This window comes from Terrapene carolina, unplaced genomic scaffold (genome assembly GCF_002925995.2).
Source record: "Terrapene carolina triunguis isolate 2854851 unplaced genomic scaffold, T_m_triunguis-2.0 Scaffold228, whole genome shotgun sequence".
Classification (NCBI taxonomy): domain Eukaryota; kingdom Metazoa; phylum Chordata; order Testudines; family Emydidae; genus Terrapene; species Terrapene triunguis.
This window is the reverse complement of record NW_020664579.1, coordinates 1,381,919-1,397,656: the sequence shown is the minus strand read 5'-3', so window position 1 is coordinate 1,397,656 and position 15,738 is coordinate 1,381,919. Positions and strand designations below refer to the sequence as shown.

Sequence of the window (15,738 nt, the reverse complement as noted above, 5' to 3'; positions counted from 1 at the left end):
TGCCCAAATAAATCTGTTAGTCTTTAAGGTGCCACCAGACTCCTTGTTGTTTTTGTAGATACAGACTAACACGGCGACCCCCTGATACTTGGTCTCTGAGAGAAGCCTTCGGAACCTCCCCAGCTCTTGACTCCCCACCCCCAATTTCCCTATAAAGGAGAACAAACAGTTAACACAGCTGATGCATCATTCCGGTTAGAGTTGAACACCCATCACTATCCCATGCTGCGCTCTCTGTGCTTCAGCACTACGACTAATCCCTGCCGTAACATGCTGCACCTTCAACAGCCCTTCAAGAGCACTGCAGAAGGGAGACGGCTTCCGTGAGCTCGAGGCTGCCGTTGTGCTTGGGAGCAGCGACGTGATGGCCTCGCAGCAGATGGTCACTTTCTGGCTCAGTAGCCCAGGCAGTCACTAGGGAAGATGAATGAATGCATGCACTGGAAGAATCCGCGTTAGCAGCTGGCGTCGTGAGTGGCCCCTGGCAGGCAGCTAAACTAACGGGTATTTGGAGCAGGAGGGACGGTGGCAAATGAGTACAAAAGAATGGAATGGATGGGGAAGTAAATAAGAACTAGAAGGTGATAAAGCAAGTCTGTTCCTATGATCCTGTAGCTCACTTATAATGGTAACTAATATAGGACCAATGACTTCAAGGGGAACAGGATCAGGACCATAGTCTGCCCAGGAGGTTGCTCTCCCTTTCTGTCTTAATAGCAATAATTTGCAAATCAGCTACTATAAAACCCCCATTTCCATATGCTCAGATTTCTGACAAGTTCCCAGCTCAGGCTAAGATTCAAGACTCAAAGGTGTATTTTTTTTCCTTTTTAAAGTTAGAGCAAAGTCTCTCCAGTCCCTTTTTTTATTGTGAAAAATTATTTCCCCATAGCTGGTTCTAGCCCCCACACCACCATTTTGTCACAGAACTACCTCAAAAGGCTGAAACTTGAACCATGCTCAGTTATTCCCGTCTCTGGTTTCCCAGGCGTATCAGGGCTTCTCTGTGTCAGTAAGCAGCTTATCCATAAGCTCGTCAGGGCAGCGCCTCTGATTGCTGTGTCTCGTGCAGTACTGAGCGTGTAGTTGGAACTCCCTTTTATAGGAATTGGGGAAACTGATCCAGGCGACCTGTTCTGTAGCGTGACTAGATCAGATTCAGATCTCAGTCACACTTGGACTTAACTACTGAAGTCAAAGGAGTCATCTGCTGTAAGCGAGGTCAGGCTTTTCCCTGAGGAATATAGACAAGTTCTGTTTTGGAGAGGATCTGGTTCTGTCCAGTCTCTCAGCTATACTTTTTGCTGGTGCAATAGTAGTGAGGACTGTCTCCTTAGCCCTAAAGGCCAAGAAGGTTGGTACATGGTTGCCCTAAAGAGACAGAGTTTAATATCAAGGATGACAGGTAGTTAGATCTTATGCCCGTTGAGTACCGATAGTTGTCCATGTTGGAAATATTTGCAGGCAAGATCAAGGAAAGTGAGACGTAGGCAAGAGCTCAGACTTCCTGCTGGCTCGTGATGTGATTCTGGGACACTGGGTGGTATCCAGTACAGTCTCACATTTTGTCTCAAGCCAGATGCAAGTTGAGCACCGAAGAAGAGCATTTTACATTATGACAGACTTGATTTGCCCTGCAAGGAGCTAAGTTTCTTGTTCCACTTGAGAGCGTGGCAGGATGGATATGAGTGATAGCTGGCATGCAGCCACTGGCAACAATGACCAGTAAAATGTAGGTGACTTGTGGCATTGGAAATAATTGCTTCAGGAGGGGAGATGACTGGTGGTGGGCCAGTGTGTGACACTGAGACAATAGCAGAGGATGACTTGAATCAGGGAGGCTCAGATACCACAGTGATAGGCACGGTAGACTTAGAAAGAAGATTTGGTTTTGACAGTGAGAACTTTATACTGGACCGGGACATTTTCTAAGCATCAGCCAACTAATTCTCATCCAGTCTCATGGGCAGGTGAAGCCCCACACAACATTTTGAAAACTTAGGAGTAGTTTTTCAGTGTTGTGACCTAATTGGCTAGCTGGTTAAGACTTCTTAATGATGTCATAGCCAGCTTCAGATCCCCCAAAGTTATGGGCGTGACCTCAAGTCCTTCATCATCGTATCAACTTGCTGTCAGTGTGGGGCAGGAATTTGGGGTGAGGTGGAAAGGGCTGGGGAGAGAAACTCCGTGGAGCAGGTCTATCTGGCAAATGTAGATGAGCTATTCAGTCTAGCTCACTCTGAGCCAGATCCACACCTGGTGTAAACCAATGGGGCGCCATTCACAGCTAAGGATCTACCATTATGGCTCTGGGAAATTAAAAACAAAGGGGTGTTAGAAACTGGGAGTAGGGAAGTGGATCTGGCATTCATTGGGACAGTCCCAACCCATATCTCCCACCCCCATTCCAACCCCTGGAAATGTCACTGTGTCAGCCCTAATCAGTAGGCGCCTGTGAGCCCTGGAAGGCAGCACCAAGAACAAGTTAAAGAGAGACAGACAAGAGAACCCTGACAACGAGGGCCTCTCACTCCAATAGAGCTCCACTGAACCCTCCTGAGGAAGCCATGTGTAGCATGTAATGTTCCTAATGTGGACACAGATCAGTGCCTAAATGGTAAGTGGAAACCCATTTGCAAGTACGCTTGAGTGGCAACAAAGGAATTTCATTATCTTTTATTGGAAATGAAGCATTACAAATTGCACCTGCTCTCATTCTGACAGAGAAGAGTCTGGGGGCAGCAGGGTGGGGGAAGGAGAGACAGATGTCATTCCCGTTCCCCGCACCCATCAGCTCAATCAATAGCATTCAGGGCCTCTATTTCTGCTCACTGGCTTGGAAGTGAAGCCGCGGCGCAGTATGGGGAGGCACAGTTGATAGTGTCTTTTAGCTGATTTGCTAAACTGAGCGTTAGCATGATCTTTGTGGGGAAGTGATGCTCTACTTGCTGTCCTCAGTGTGTGTGCGCGGCATGGTCAGGTTTAAAGCAAATCCCCCTGCAAAAGCCCTAGACCTACAGCTTCAAAAGACACTGATCTCTGCCATTTGAGCTAAAGGAAATTAGCCATTAGCTCTAGAAAGACCTTTATATTCTTCCCAAGCTGCAGCTAGCCAATAGAGAGCAAGATGCACCAAAACTTGGACAGATTTTCAAAAGAATTCAGCACCCACAATTGGGGCCAGATTTTCCAGACAGCTCAGCTCCTGTCAGGCATCGAAATAATGGGCCAGAATTACTGAAGAGCCAAGTCTGTTAGATGTTGCACTCCTCTGAAAGTCTGACCCTAAGCATCACAACAGGACCTCGGCGCTTTCAGTAATCTGGGCCATGGTTCCAAATCCTACTACCAATGAAGTCAGTTGGCATTCATGTAAAGGGCATTTTTTGCCGGAGGACTGAGCCCCAGACTATCCCTCACAAAAACACTGTAAGCAAGCAAACTTATTAATGATCTATTTTCTTCAAACACAGCTAGTGCATGGGCTTGCAAGGAGAGGTGACTATAAAAAGTTTGAAGCGATAGTGTAGTAATAACCGGTCTGCACTAGAGGGAGACAAAGGAATGTTAGACAATTTCCCCCCCCCCCCCAAATCTAGGTATTTATTGACCAGTAAGTCAGTTTGACTGATTTTCTTCAAAACTTTAGACTCATAGACTTTAAGGTCAGAAGGGACCATTATGATCATCTAGTCCGACCTCCTGCACAATGGCTTGCAGGCCACAGAAACTCACCCACCCACTCCTGTAACAATCCCTAACCTATGTCTGAGTTATTGAAGTCCTCAAATCGTAGCCCTTTGCAGAAACAGTCCTCCTTTGTTTCAGACTAAAAATGGCACTTTTTAGTTTAAAGGAATTTTCCAAACCAAAGCTGTAGGATGTTAAAAATAGGATTTTATAACAGAAGCTGGCTGCAACTAAGTACTGTATGGACAGGCTGCCCCCTTTTCGTAATACCCATATAACAAGGGTGGGCCTTTACTGTGTTTGTAAAGCACTTTGGGTTCCCCAGAAGCAAGATGCTATAGAAATGCCCCAGACTAACACGGCTACCACTCTGAACATTGACAGAGTAAAACTACACCACCACATAGGAGTTACAGCGAAAGAGCTCCCTCAAGTGGCGTAAAGTTCACCAACAGGTCTATACTTACCTCTGAAGAGAGCATTCACAACTCAGGAGAGATCTTACCAGGAGTGCTGAGAATAGCATTCCATACTCCCAGGGCCCTCTGTTTTAATGTAAGGTTTTCTCCCCATTATTAGATATACAGAAGAGATGGTCACAACCAAGACTCCAGGTCCAGACACCCCTGGACTTTGGGAAGACAGGCCCATGAGCTATATATTTAAATCTTCAGGTTTCTAATATGGGTGTGGTTTGGCGGGGCACTGGCAGGCACAGAATTTGTCCCCCCAAACGCAGCCCCACTGGCCTGACTGCAGCTGCCCCCCTAAATATAGAAGTCAAACTACACCTATGGTTTCTAAGGGTACGCCTCCTATGGTGCCCCAATCTGGAAAGGAGGTGTAGTCCCTGATTCCGCCCCCCTCGGTTACTCTCAGACCCTCTCCCTTCCCCTTAGGACCAACGGGCTCTGGGTCCAGGTGATGGGTGCCCCCACCTAAAGGCAGGCGTACACAGGGCTAATACCCCATGACCTCTTAGATAAAACTAACATAGCAAATCTAAACCACATCAAAAACAACAACAGTTTACACCCTGGAATAGGAAAGGGGGTCATTAAGGGAGAAGAAAGGAACAGGAGACAAAGCTAGGGATGGTGACTAAAAGCTGCAAGCAATATTACAAACACCAAGTGAAAACCCACTACGATACCAGTACATAAGAACATAAGAATGGCCCTACTGGGTCAGACTGAAGGTCCATCTAGCCCAGTATCCTGTCTTCCAACAGTGGCCAGTGCCAGGTGCCCCAGAGGGAAAGAACAGAGCAGGTAACCATCAAGTGATCCATCCTCTGTCGCTCATTCCCAGCTTCTGGCAAACAGAGGCTAGGGACACCACTCCTGCCCATCCTGGCTAATAGCCATTGGTGGACCTATCCTCCATGAATTTATCTAGTTCTTTTCTGAACCCTGTTATGGTCTTAGCCTTCACAACATCCTCTGGCAAGGAGTTCCACAGGTTGACTGTGCGTTGTGTGAAGAAATACTTCCTTTTATTTGTTTTAAACCTGCTGCCTATTAATTTCATTTGGTGACTCCTAGTTCTTGTGTTATGAGAAGTAGTAAACAACACTTTCTTATCTACTTTCTCTACACCAGTCATGATTTTATAGACCTCAATCATATCTCCCCTTAGCCATCTCTTTTCCAAGCTGAAAAGTCCCAGTCTTATTAATCTCTCCTCATACGGAAGCCGTTCCATACCCCTAATCATTTTTGTTGCCCTTTTCTGAACCTTTTCCAATTCCAAGATATCTTTTTTGAGATGGGGCGACCACATCTGCACACAGTATTCAAGATATGGGCTTTAAATAGAGGCAACATCATATGTTTTGTCCTATTATCTATCCTTTTCTTGATTATTCCCAGCAGTATTAGGAGAGAACCCCCACCCCTCCCCAAGGGCCACCCCCAGCCTGATCAAGAGAGCTGTTTGAGGGGCAGGTAGGTATCACTGTCTGAGTTACAGGCAGCTTCCGCATGCAGCTGGTTGATGTCCCAGTCGAATCAAGCCCGGGCTGACTCCTGGCTTCCAGAGCAGAGAGTGGCCTATGGGCTCTCTGAGGTAGCCTCAGGCCCTCTGACTGGGACAGTCAGAAAACGGCTCCCTCTCCATGCGGCGGTGGAGGTTAAGAATCACCCCCACCTTCTCCTCTGGGTCTCTCTTGCTCTGGTCATGTAGTCCCTTGGACAGTACCTCCCAGAGGAAACCCAGGTTGCCAATCACACTTCTGGTGTGTCCTCTCTCCAGCCCAGGTAGATAGTCTCTGTGTGGCCCTGCTCCCTGTGCGAGCTACATCTCTGGAACCCCTAAACTGGCAGGCTCTACACACATTGTTTAGTTTAATCTGTTGCTGCAACCAGTGCGTCATTTTGGCCCAGCCTGCGTCATACAAACAACTTTGGAGAGGACCAAATCGGTTTCTGTCTGAAGATAACAAAAAAATACTATTTTCCCCGGACCAGTTTTCCCCGTTGGCTGGTTTTAGTCATCAACACGAGGCTTGATAACCATGACTAACAGCAAAAGCTGTGGCCACATGACCCGTCGTTTGATCCGCATCCTAGCCTGGGGAGAACTAGGTCTGATAAAAGGAGGAAGGATGCGGATGATGCCTGGATTAAGGACAGAGCCGTAATAAGCAGAGGGAGAGTGGAACAGAAGCACAAACTTCAAAGGGAAACGTGAATCATTTTCACCGATGAGTGGATATTGTTTTTCGAAGCAGTTGCTATCTGCTTCCCCAATAGTCACACAGAGGTTCCACAGATAAGTCCTTGCGAAAGCGGGGGTGAAGTGAACAGTCTTGAGGATCAGTTTGGATAATTAATACATTATACATTTCTAGAAGGCATTGCATTTCTGTGGCTCTTTTCAACCCAGGGGAATCCATAGTGCTTTACAAGCATTAACTGCCCCCAGATAGGCAAGTATTATCATTCTGAGCTGATGGGCAAACGGAGACATGGCAAAGTGACTTGCCCAAGGTCACACAGTGAGACACTGTCTGAGAACCCATACGTTCAGATGCTTACTTGACCTATTGGAATCTCTCAAATCTCCTAAATTTGGGGTGGAAGCCTCTCAAGGTCAGACTTGTAAAAATAACCAACAATGTTAGGTCAGACATCCCACGTGTGTATTTCAGCATCTTTCATAGTGCGGATGCTAGAACCAGAGACCGGAAGGTTTTTAAACAAATGAAAGCTAAGGGGGAGGGAGCAGTTCCAACGCTCAGAAAAGGATCAGTTCAGGTTTGAGTTCGTTCTGATTTTGGGTGGACTAGTCACCCAATGCAAGTCAATGGAGTTACTCTGGCTTTGTACCAGCATAACTGAGAAGAAAATCTAGCTCCGTGTCTACGTACGGTGTCTAAAGGGATGCCTGCTGGGCTGCAAAAGGTGCCCAGATACTGTTACGATGGGGGCAGTATGATAATTCCCACATCAGGTTTGACTGTTGTCTGTGAATCCTCTGCACAGAGAGTTCAGTGCTGCCAAGCAGCCAAAGCAGAGAGAGGAAGGAAAAACCTGAAGGGTGTTAACTATACAATTGCCAAACATGCTTCAGTGACAGGATTACAGGGCTGGCTAGATAGCCCCATTGTGAGCACAACTGCTTTCCCCTCAGATTTTTAGCCAGTTACACAAGGCTAATTAAATGCCATTCTGCAGGTCAGGGGGGCTGTTGTGCAGTTTTATAACCTCAGTATTACACAGCTGCAGGCATTTTACAGGCTGCTGTAATCTGACAGTTGGGATGAGCATGAATGGGATCTAGCCCCCTCAGCACAACCTTCGATAGCTGTGGCTGATGGGAATGTATTTTACCAGGAGGATGAAACAAAAGATTTGTTTCAAAATGTCCTCCAGCAGAAGGGTGCATTTAACGCACATACTCTGTATTTTAAATGCTGCTGTTATGAACTGGATTAAACCTTGTGATGGGTGAAATTAAAACCTCATTGAAACTGATGTGTGAATTCACCCTTCACTTAAAATAGCTGTGAAGCGTTTTGGGTGTGGCCCCTTAAGTAAAGCCTAAGGCCTTGGCTACACTCGGGAATTCACAGCGCTGTCGCGGCAGCACGGCCGCAGCAGCGCTGTGAAGCGTGAGTGTAGTCGCGCCGCCAGCGCTGCGAGAGCTCTCTCGCAGCGCTGTAAGTACTCCACCTCTCCGAGGGGAGTAGCTTGCAGCGCTGCGAGTGAGCATGCAGCGCTGCAGGCTCTGATCACACTGGCGCTTTACAGCGCTGCACTCGCTGCGCTCGGGGAGGGGCGGGCGTTTTCACATCCCTGAGCACAGCAAGTTGCAGCGCTGTACAGTGCCAGTGTAGCCAAGGCCTAAGAGAGCCCACTGTGACGGGTTGGATCACAGAAACCCCCTTGGGAGCTGCCACCCGATGTGCCAAGACTACCCCTGCTTCTGTTTTCCCTGCCAGCTCAGGACTCCAGCACCCCGTTTTGCTGAATTAGACACTCCAGTCCACTTCAACACAGACCCAGGGTCTGAATCACTTGTCCCAAAACTGCAAGTTTACCCAAAAACAGCTCACAGGAGTGTGCTTGTCTTTAGCACTCAGATGCCCAACTCCCAATGGGGTCTAAACCCAGATAAATCCGTTTTACCCTGCATAAAGCTTATGCAGGGCAAACTCATAGATTGTTCGCCCTCTATAACACTGATAGAGAGATATGCACAGCTGTTTGCTCCCCCAGGTATTAATACATACTCTGAGTAAATTACTAAATAAAAAGTGATTTTATTAAATACAGACAGTAGGATTTAAGTGGTTCAAAGTAGTAACAGACAGAACAAAGTAAGTCACAAGCAAAATAAAATAAAATGCGCAAATCTATGCCTAATCAAACTAAATACAGATAATCTCACCCTCAGAGATGCTTCAGTAAGTTTTTCTCAGACTGGACACCTTCCAGGCCTGGGCACAATTCTTTCCCCTGGTACAACTCTTGTTCCAGCTTAGGTGTTATCTAGGGGATTCTCCATGATGGCTCCTCTCCCCTCTCTGTTCTCTTCCACCCCTTTATATATCTTTTGCATAAGGCGGGAATCCTTTGTCCCTCTGGGTTTCCACCCCCCCTCATTGGAAAAGCACCAGGTTAAAGATGAATTCCAGTTCAGGTGACATGATCACATGTCACTGCAAGACTTCATTACTCACTTGCCAGCACACACATATACAGGAAGACTCAAAGGTAAATACAGCCATCTGCAGACAATGGGAGTCATCAAGATTCCAAACCATCCTTAATGGCCCACACTCTACATAATTACAATAGGCCCTCAGAGTTATGTTTTATATTTCTAGTTTTAGATACAAGAGTGGTACATTGATACAAATCAGATTATCATACTCAGTAGATTATAAACTTTGTAATGATACCTTACAAGAGACCTTTTGCATGAAGCATATCCCAGTTACATTATATCACTTATTACCGTATTTTCTCTAAATCTATCCCAGTTACATTATATTGACTTATTATATTTTTATAAAACCATGTAGACTGCACAACGTCACACTCACCCAGGAGTTCGTTGACTGAGTGCGAGGAAGGGTTTTGCTGAGTATTGGTTGCGGGGCGGGGGGAGGGGGGGAAGAGATGTTCATGTGTAGGCAGAACACACAGAAACTGAGAACAGACAGAACAAAGAAAGAAAGCCCAGCAGTAGTCGGTGAGCACAGTGTAACCCTGGAAAAAGCTAGAGTGCGCACAGCTCCTTTTTTTCGTGGTTCCTACTGCGTTTGGGGAAGCAGGACCTTGTACATTCCTTGTAAATAAACAAGATTGCATCAAAGCTAAATACCAGACTCCATCAATTTCTACTTCCAGCTAGAACAGCCCCATGACCTAGGGTGACTAGACAGCAAGTGTGAAAGATGGGGGCTGGGGGATAACAGGTGCCTATACAAGACAAACCCCCAAATATCAGGACTGTCCCTATAAAATCGGGATATCTGGTCACCCTATTATGGCCCCAAAATGTAACTAGTTGATCAGGTCAAAAAAAGAAGCAATACTATGTCATGGGCCTCCCCAGTTAGGACAACGTTGTGCCATTTCTCTGATGTGCAGAACTCCATGCATACCAAAGATAGCTGTGCCTGCAGGACAGGGAATTAGCATAATTACTTGCTTCAATTAATCCTTATTCTGTACGGCCCTTTTCAAACATTTTGGGATTATTGGTTCCCTAGCACTTTAGGCCGAATCCGGGAAAGACTCTGTGCTGCCTTTGCCAGTTCTATACAATGGTCTACAGCTATTAATTGTTGACTAACAAACAGCCAGGTTGGGAAACCATGTAACACTAACAGACCCTGGTTAGCGGCAGGCAGGATCGAACCCGGGACCTCTGGAGCTAAATGCATGAGCTTCTACCGCATGTAGATTTCTGAAGTGCTTTGGGATCCATATGGCTATTAGCTAAGGCTGTAGAGCAGACTCATTAATCTCTCTCTCTTTCTCTAAGTGGTCTCAGGGCCACTAGATAGGACAGAACACCACACCCAGAAGGTTACACAAGCTCACATTGATGAGCAATTGTCACTGAGGGCTTAAGTAGGGCTTGAAGCAGAGCACAGACCTTGCACTCGTGTTCTGCAGGAGGTTACTTCCACTCGCTGGAGAAAAGGCTCAGTGGCCGATTGAAAGCCTCCTTGCTTTGTTCCTCTCTGCAGGTCTGCATCATGGAGTGCGAAGGGAAGGCCTTTTCGAGTGCCACCTGGGAGCTTTGCACCAAAGTGGCTGGGAAGTCGTCCCTACAGGTGAGCGCTGACAGCCTGGAAGACGATTCCTACCAGCCCTTAGAGATGGACGATAGTGGCCTGTTCAGAGGCAGCCGGAAGCACTTCGATGACCTCACCAAAGTGGTGGATCTTAGCAAAGTGGAAGGTGAGAAGAGAGTTTCCAAGGTGAGCAGCCTGATCCGCCAGCGGGAGGTGGACGAGGGTGTCAGCAATGGGAGTGAGACCCCGCTGGGTGACTTCCAAGAGCAGCCCAAGGATATTTCCAAGCGGCTCGGTGGCTTCCTCAAAGGAAAGTACAGTTACAGGCAGGTGCTGGAGCCCACCGTGCAGGGGGTGCAGAAGCGGTACGGGGGCTTCATCGGGGTCAGGAAGTCGGCCCGGAAGTGGAACAACCAGAAGAGGTTTAGCGAGTTCTTGAAGCAGTACCTGGGCATGTCACCGCGCTCCAGCGAGTACGATAGCTTAACCAATGACCTGAATGAACAGAACGAGATCTAACCGGAAACTCTGTTTCATGTCACTGACACATAGTGAATCGGTTTAAGTCTGCCATGGCCAAAGAAGTCAACCCCTTCCCTGATCCCAAAGAGCCTGTGTTAGGAATGGTTCACCAGACACAACCGGATTCATTGCTGCTCAGAGTCAAGGGGGGAAAGCCGCGTGGTGGTTGTTTCTGAATCATCCAATGCATTTATTAATTCTTCTATATTTTCATGGCACTTTTGAAGGCAAATACAAGACAACTGTCCCTGCCCTGAGCTTACAGTCTAGGTTTACTAGAGAGAGAGAGAGAGAGAGAGAGAGAGAGAGAATGAATCAGTCAGGTTTCTCTTTTCACATTCAAAATGGATTTCCAAGTGTTTTGGTCCCTTAGGATATGTCTACACTGCAATTAGACACTCGTGGCTGGCCTGTGCCAGCTGACTCAGGCTCGTAGGGCTTGGGCTAAGGAGTTGTTTAATTGCATGGGCTCGGGCTGCAGCTTGAGCGCTGGGACCCTCCCACCTCGCAGGGTCCTAAAGCCCAAGTTGAATGCCTACACTGCAATTAAACTGCCCATTAGCCTGAGCCCCATGAGCCTGACTCAGTTGGCACAGGCCAGCAGCCAGTTTTTAATTGCAGCGTAGATGTACCCTAAGTCTCATAGGGCTACATGAGCAACTCAAACCTCCACTAACTACAGAATCCACAAACCTATGGGGCCTGTGACCCATTACCACCAAGGTAGTCCCCCTCCAGAGCAACCAAGGGAAATCCCATGGCCATCCCTCTCTACCTGGGACCAGCATGCCCTGGGGGATACAATTTCTAGCCCAACAAGATGGAGTTGTTAAAATCAGTCATGTCACTCTGTCCTTCTTCAACTTGGGCTTTTGCTTTTTAAAATGTAGCCCTTCCAAACCTAACACCCATGCTGCTCTCCCTGCTCCACATGGGGATCTTTGTTTATTTTAAATAAATTTTCTTCAGGTTAAATGTGCTGGATTAACATCCCTGGAGGCTAATCAACTACAAAACAAGTATGCCATGGGCCAGCAGGAGTGCAAGTCCGATGGCCACCCTACCACGAACTGAATCAGGGACCTCCTGAGCGTGACAGCATGAGCTGCTACAGCTTGAACTAAAGAGCCAGGCTCTGTAGCTCTGGCTCCGATACTCTGTCTGCAGCCCAGGCATAAACAGGGACCTGTAATATACATTCCCCAGTGGTTACAGAAACTTCACTACACACTGCCCCACCACCATGCCTGAGCCCTGCCCTGGGGGCAGAGAGGGGAGTTGATTCCCAATGCCCATTCATTCCTTGAGCTCTCTTCTGAGACTTAACCCACGCCAGAAAGCTCCAGGTACACTCCAACTGTAACCTTGGCAGAGGACAGGGTTAGAACATGGTCATCCCATAGCCCGGTTTCAACATGGATAAAGCTGTAGTGTAGATGGGACCTATTTGTGTCCCCACACCAGGTTAACACCTTGGACTGATCAAGGGTTTATCCCCGTGACAGGGATACGGTTACTACAATTTTTATCTGTGTTGTAACCACAGCCCCCCAAGTAGACCCCTCTGTTCCATCAGGAAGCCAGAGAAAACCTTTCCTCTCTGCATGAGTTCACCCCACTGCCCTCCTTCCTCAATCAAGCTGGCAACCACCCTTAGTCTGTGACTTTATCCAGACGCTGCAGTGTCACTTACGAGATGAACCCCCAGGCTCGCAGCTGGAGAGGAAAGGGAACTCTGACACCAGAATCAGTTTTGTGGGCTAGGAGGATTATTCTGGGGTCAGAGGATTGATTGTGTACCTGCACCACCTGGAGGAGAGTTAGGGCATATCTACACAACAGCTCCACGGTTACAGCGCAGGGTTTCAAAGTAAAAAGGGGGCCTCGTCAGAGCTGGAGGTGAAAGAGCCATGGTAGGACGAAGAAGCTTAATGGCCCCCTTCACTGTGTGTAACTACAGATTCATTCGTAAGAACATTGCTTCAGTTTGTCCTTAGAAAAATCCTTTGGATTAAATATCTCATGTACATCTGTAAAGCATCCAACTCATTCTGGTGGATCCCAAAGCACTTCAGAAATCACTTTACCCACTACTCCAATGCAGCCACCTCTGTGGCGGGGCATGAAAGCTGCGTAACATTACAGTTTAACAGCACAATAGTTGTTAAAGACAGGATGTAAAGAAGGGTGCATCCATCTGCAACTGGATTGTGAATGTATTAGAGCAAAGGACTATGGGTAGTACAACAGGTGGAGGAACCACATTTTACAAAAGAGTTAACATCTGATTGGTCACTGAAAATCCAAAATTAGAGCTGGGGGTCTGGAATTTCAACAGAAATTTATTTTTCATTCCCCTGTAAAAAAAAACAACCCAAGCTATTTTATAATAGCAAGAGGCCATTCCAAGTGGTGGTACTATGTAAGGATATTTAAAATGATACTCCTGTTATGGCCTCTGGGTCTCTAATACCTGCTGGTTCTATTTTCAGCTCCATTACTGACTCACTGCGAGACCACGGGCAATGGCTTCCCCTCTTTGTGCCTCAGTTTCCCCCTCTGTATAATGGGGGTAATGATCATACTTACCCTCTTACTATTCTGGAGAGTGCACTGAGTTCATCAGAGAACAAGTGCTATCACAATGCAAAGCGCTGTCATCTCCCTGTCTGAGTATTGGCAGGCGAGGGCCTGAGTCGTCGTCCTTCTTCTGAGCGTATGTGCAACATGCCTCAGGCGGCACGTGACCAGGATTCATCACCGAATTTGGTCCGCTGGTTGGATCATGAGCTTCCCTGGCTGGGGCCAGGTACTGACGGAGAGTGCGATGAGAATGCTGATCCACGCCTCCCCCCACGAGTCCTTTACCCAACTGGTCATGAATTGCCAGGAAATGTCTGGCTAGGAGATCAATATTGCTATTAGAAACTACGGAAATAATGTTAAATAATGCCTTACTGCATGAGTGGACCCACATATGGGCTAAATTGCTACTCTGTATGAATAAGGGCATCAGAATTTGATCCTACTGTAACTATTTTAATGCATTGCACTTCTCTAGCATCTTCCCCCAGGGGCCACAAAACACTTAACACATTTTGATCGCATTAAGCCTCACATCACTCTTGGATTGTTATAGCTCATTTTACAGATAGGGAAACCAAGGCACAGGGAAGTCACATGACTTGACCAAGGTGCTCCAGTCAGCCCAGAGGAGTGCTGGGAACAGAACCCAGATATCCCAACTCCTAGTCCCCTTCTTTAGTTACCAAGTACTTCTCCTTCCATCCCAGTTAAGAGTTGAACTGTTTACTGCCATGAACACAGGGATCCATTTACAGTTCAATTCCAGTAAGGTATACAAGGGTTGTCAGAATCAGCACCAGCCCGTCAGTTAAAGGCTGGTACTGGATGCAGCAGGAAAACAAGGTTTCCTGGTCAGCATTCCTCAAGGTTTTATAATCACTCCGGGGTTGACTTCTTCGCTCAGCGTTACAGCGGTGTCTGTGTTTTCATTATGTCTCTTTCCCATGGCATGTATCTTGTCCTAGCTGCTGTCTCAGTGCTGTCACATTAGAGGGTGTATTTTTGTAACTCCCAGGATGACAAACGGAGCCGTGCCTGCCGCTCGGCCCTATTCTGCCTAACTCGCAGACGAAAGCATGACCAATAAACAACGAGCCTGGGTCTTACCTGCGTCACTGCCGTTACTGTTTGTAAAAAGAACCAGTTCTTTTTAATTGTTTCATACAAATATTTCTCCATTAAACTTGTACATAGCAAAAAATGATTAATAAATTAGTTTACTATTTCTACTGTATCATTGTGATCGACACAATCACTGGGTCTGGCTTCCTGAGCACCCCACCCACAAACCTCCATATAATATCACCTCCGCTGCTAAGGCCCCCCATGGACAATATAACCCCAAACTGTTCAAAAATCACCAATCAGACCTCAACGTAATGATGAGATTAGTTTAAAAATCATGAAATGTTTTAATAAAATAAAGCATTCGGGGTTATTTGCCTCAGCGCCTTTAGAGTGCACTTGGGTTCAAGTTTTGAAGCTTTTCTCTACTGCCACAAGGGTAGAAGTTTGCTTTTTTTTTTTTTTTTAATGAAGGCTGAGAGTCTCACATCAACATGTGACTCCAGGTCTGGGGGCATTATGAAAAATATTGCTAGACTCATCACAAACTTGTGAAAGTTGCCAACCCTGCATGGAGGAAAGCTGGCTTCCTTTAGGTATGGAAGGAGGAAGAGACCAGGACCATGGGTCAGTTCCTTCCCACTCTAGTCTCGCTTCTGGGGAACCTACTTGTGGACCCCACTCTGATCCTGCCTCTGGATGAGGGTCAGAGGATTGTAAGGCAATGAGCATCACCTCCCACTAGTGTCACACCCACAAGGAGAAACAGGGCCAAGTCTTCACAGAACTGTGGAATTCCAAGAATTCATTTGTGCCCCTTGCCATGCCTGCATCCACCACTCCTGGACACAGGGGCCTCCCCCCTCCCCCCCCCAGTGTAGACCAGGCCTCAGTCGAGATCCTACTGTTCACATCTCAGACCAGTCTGTATCCTTACTGGAAACCAGGCCAAGTCTGATGGATATGATTACTGAATGGCTGTCTCCCCCTAGGTTAGGGAGGAGATACCTGTGTAATGACCCCTCCATCGGTTTGTACCCTTCATTCTATTTGCATGCTTAGGGAGGACCGCAGGGCCGGCTCTGGCTCTTTTGCCGCCCTAGGCAAAAAAGCCACCGGCC

The 15,738-nt window shown here is 47.2% G+C and overlaps 1 protein-coding gene across 1 annotated transcript in view; it reads left to right on the top strand.

Moving 5' to 3' along the window:
- Positions 1–10,963, top strand: part of PNOC (prepronociceptin) — a 23,533-nt gene extending 12,570 nt beyond the window's left edge. Inside the window, exon 2 of the mRNA XM_024203523.1 lies at positions 10,397–10,963. Within this exon, the coding sequence (XP_024059291.1) occupies positions 10,397–10,963 (567 nt within the window). The remainder of the gene's footprint in view (positions 1–10,396) is intronic.
- The last annotated feature ends 4,775 nt before the right edge of the window (positions 10,964–15,738 follow it).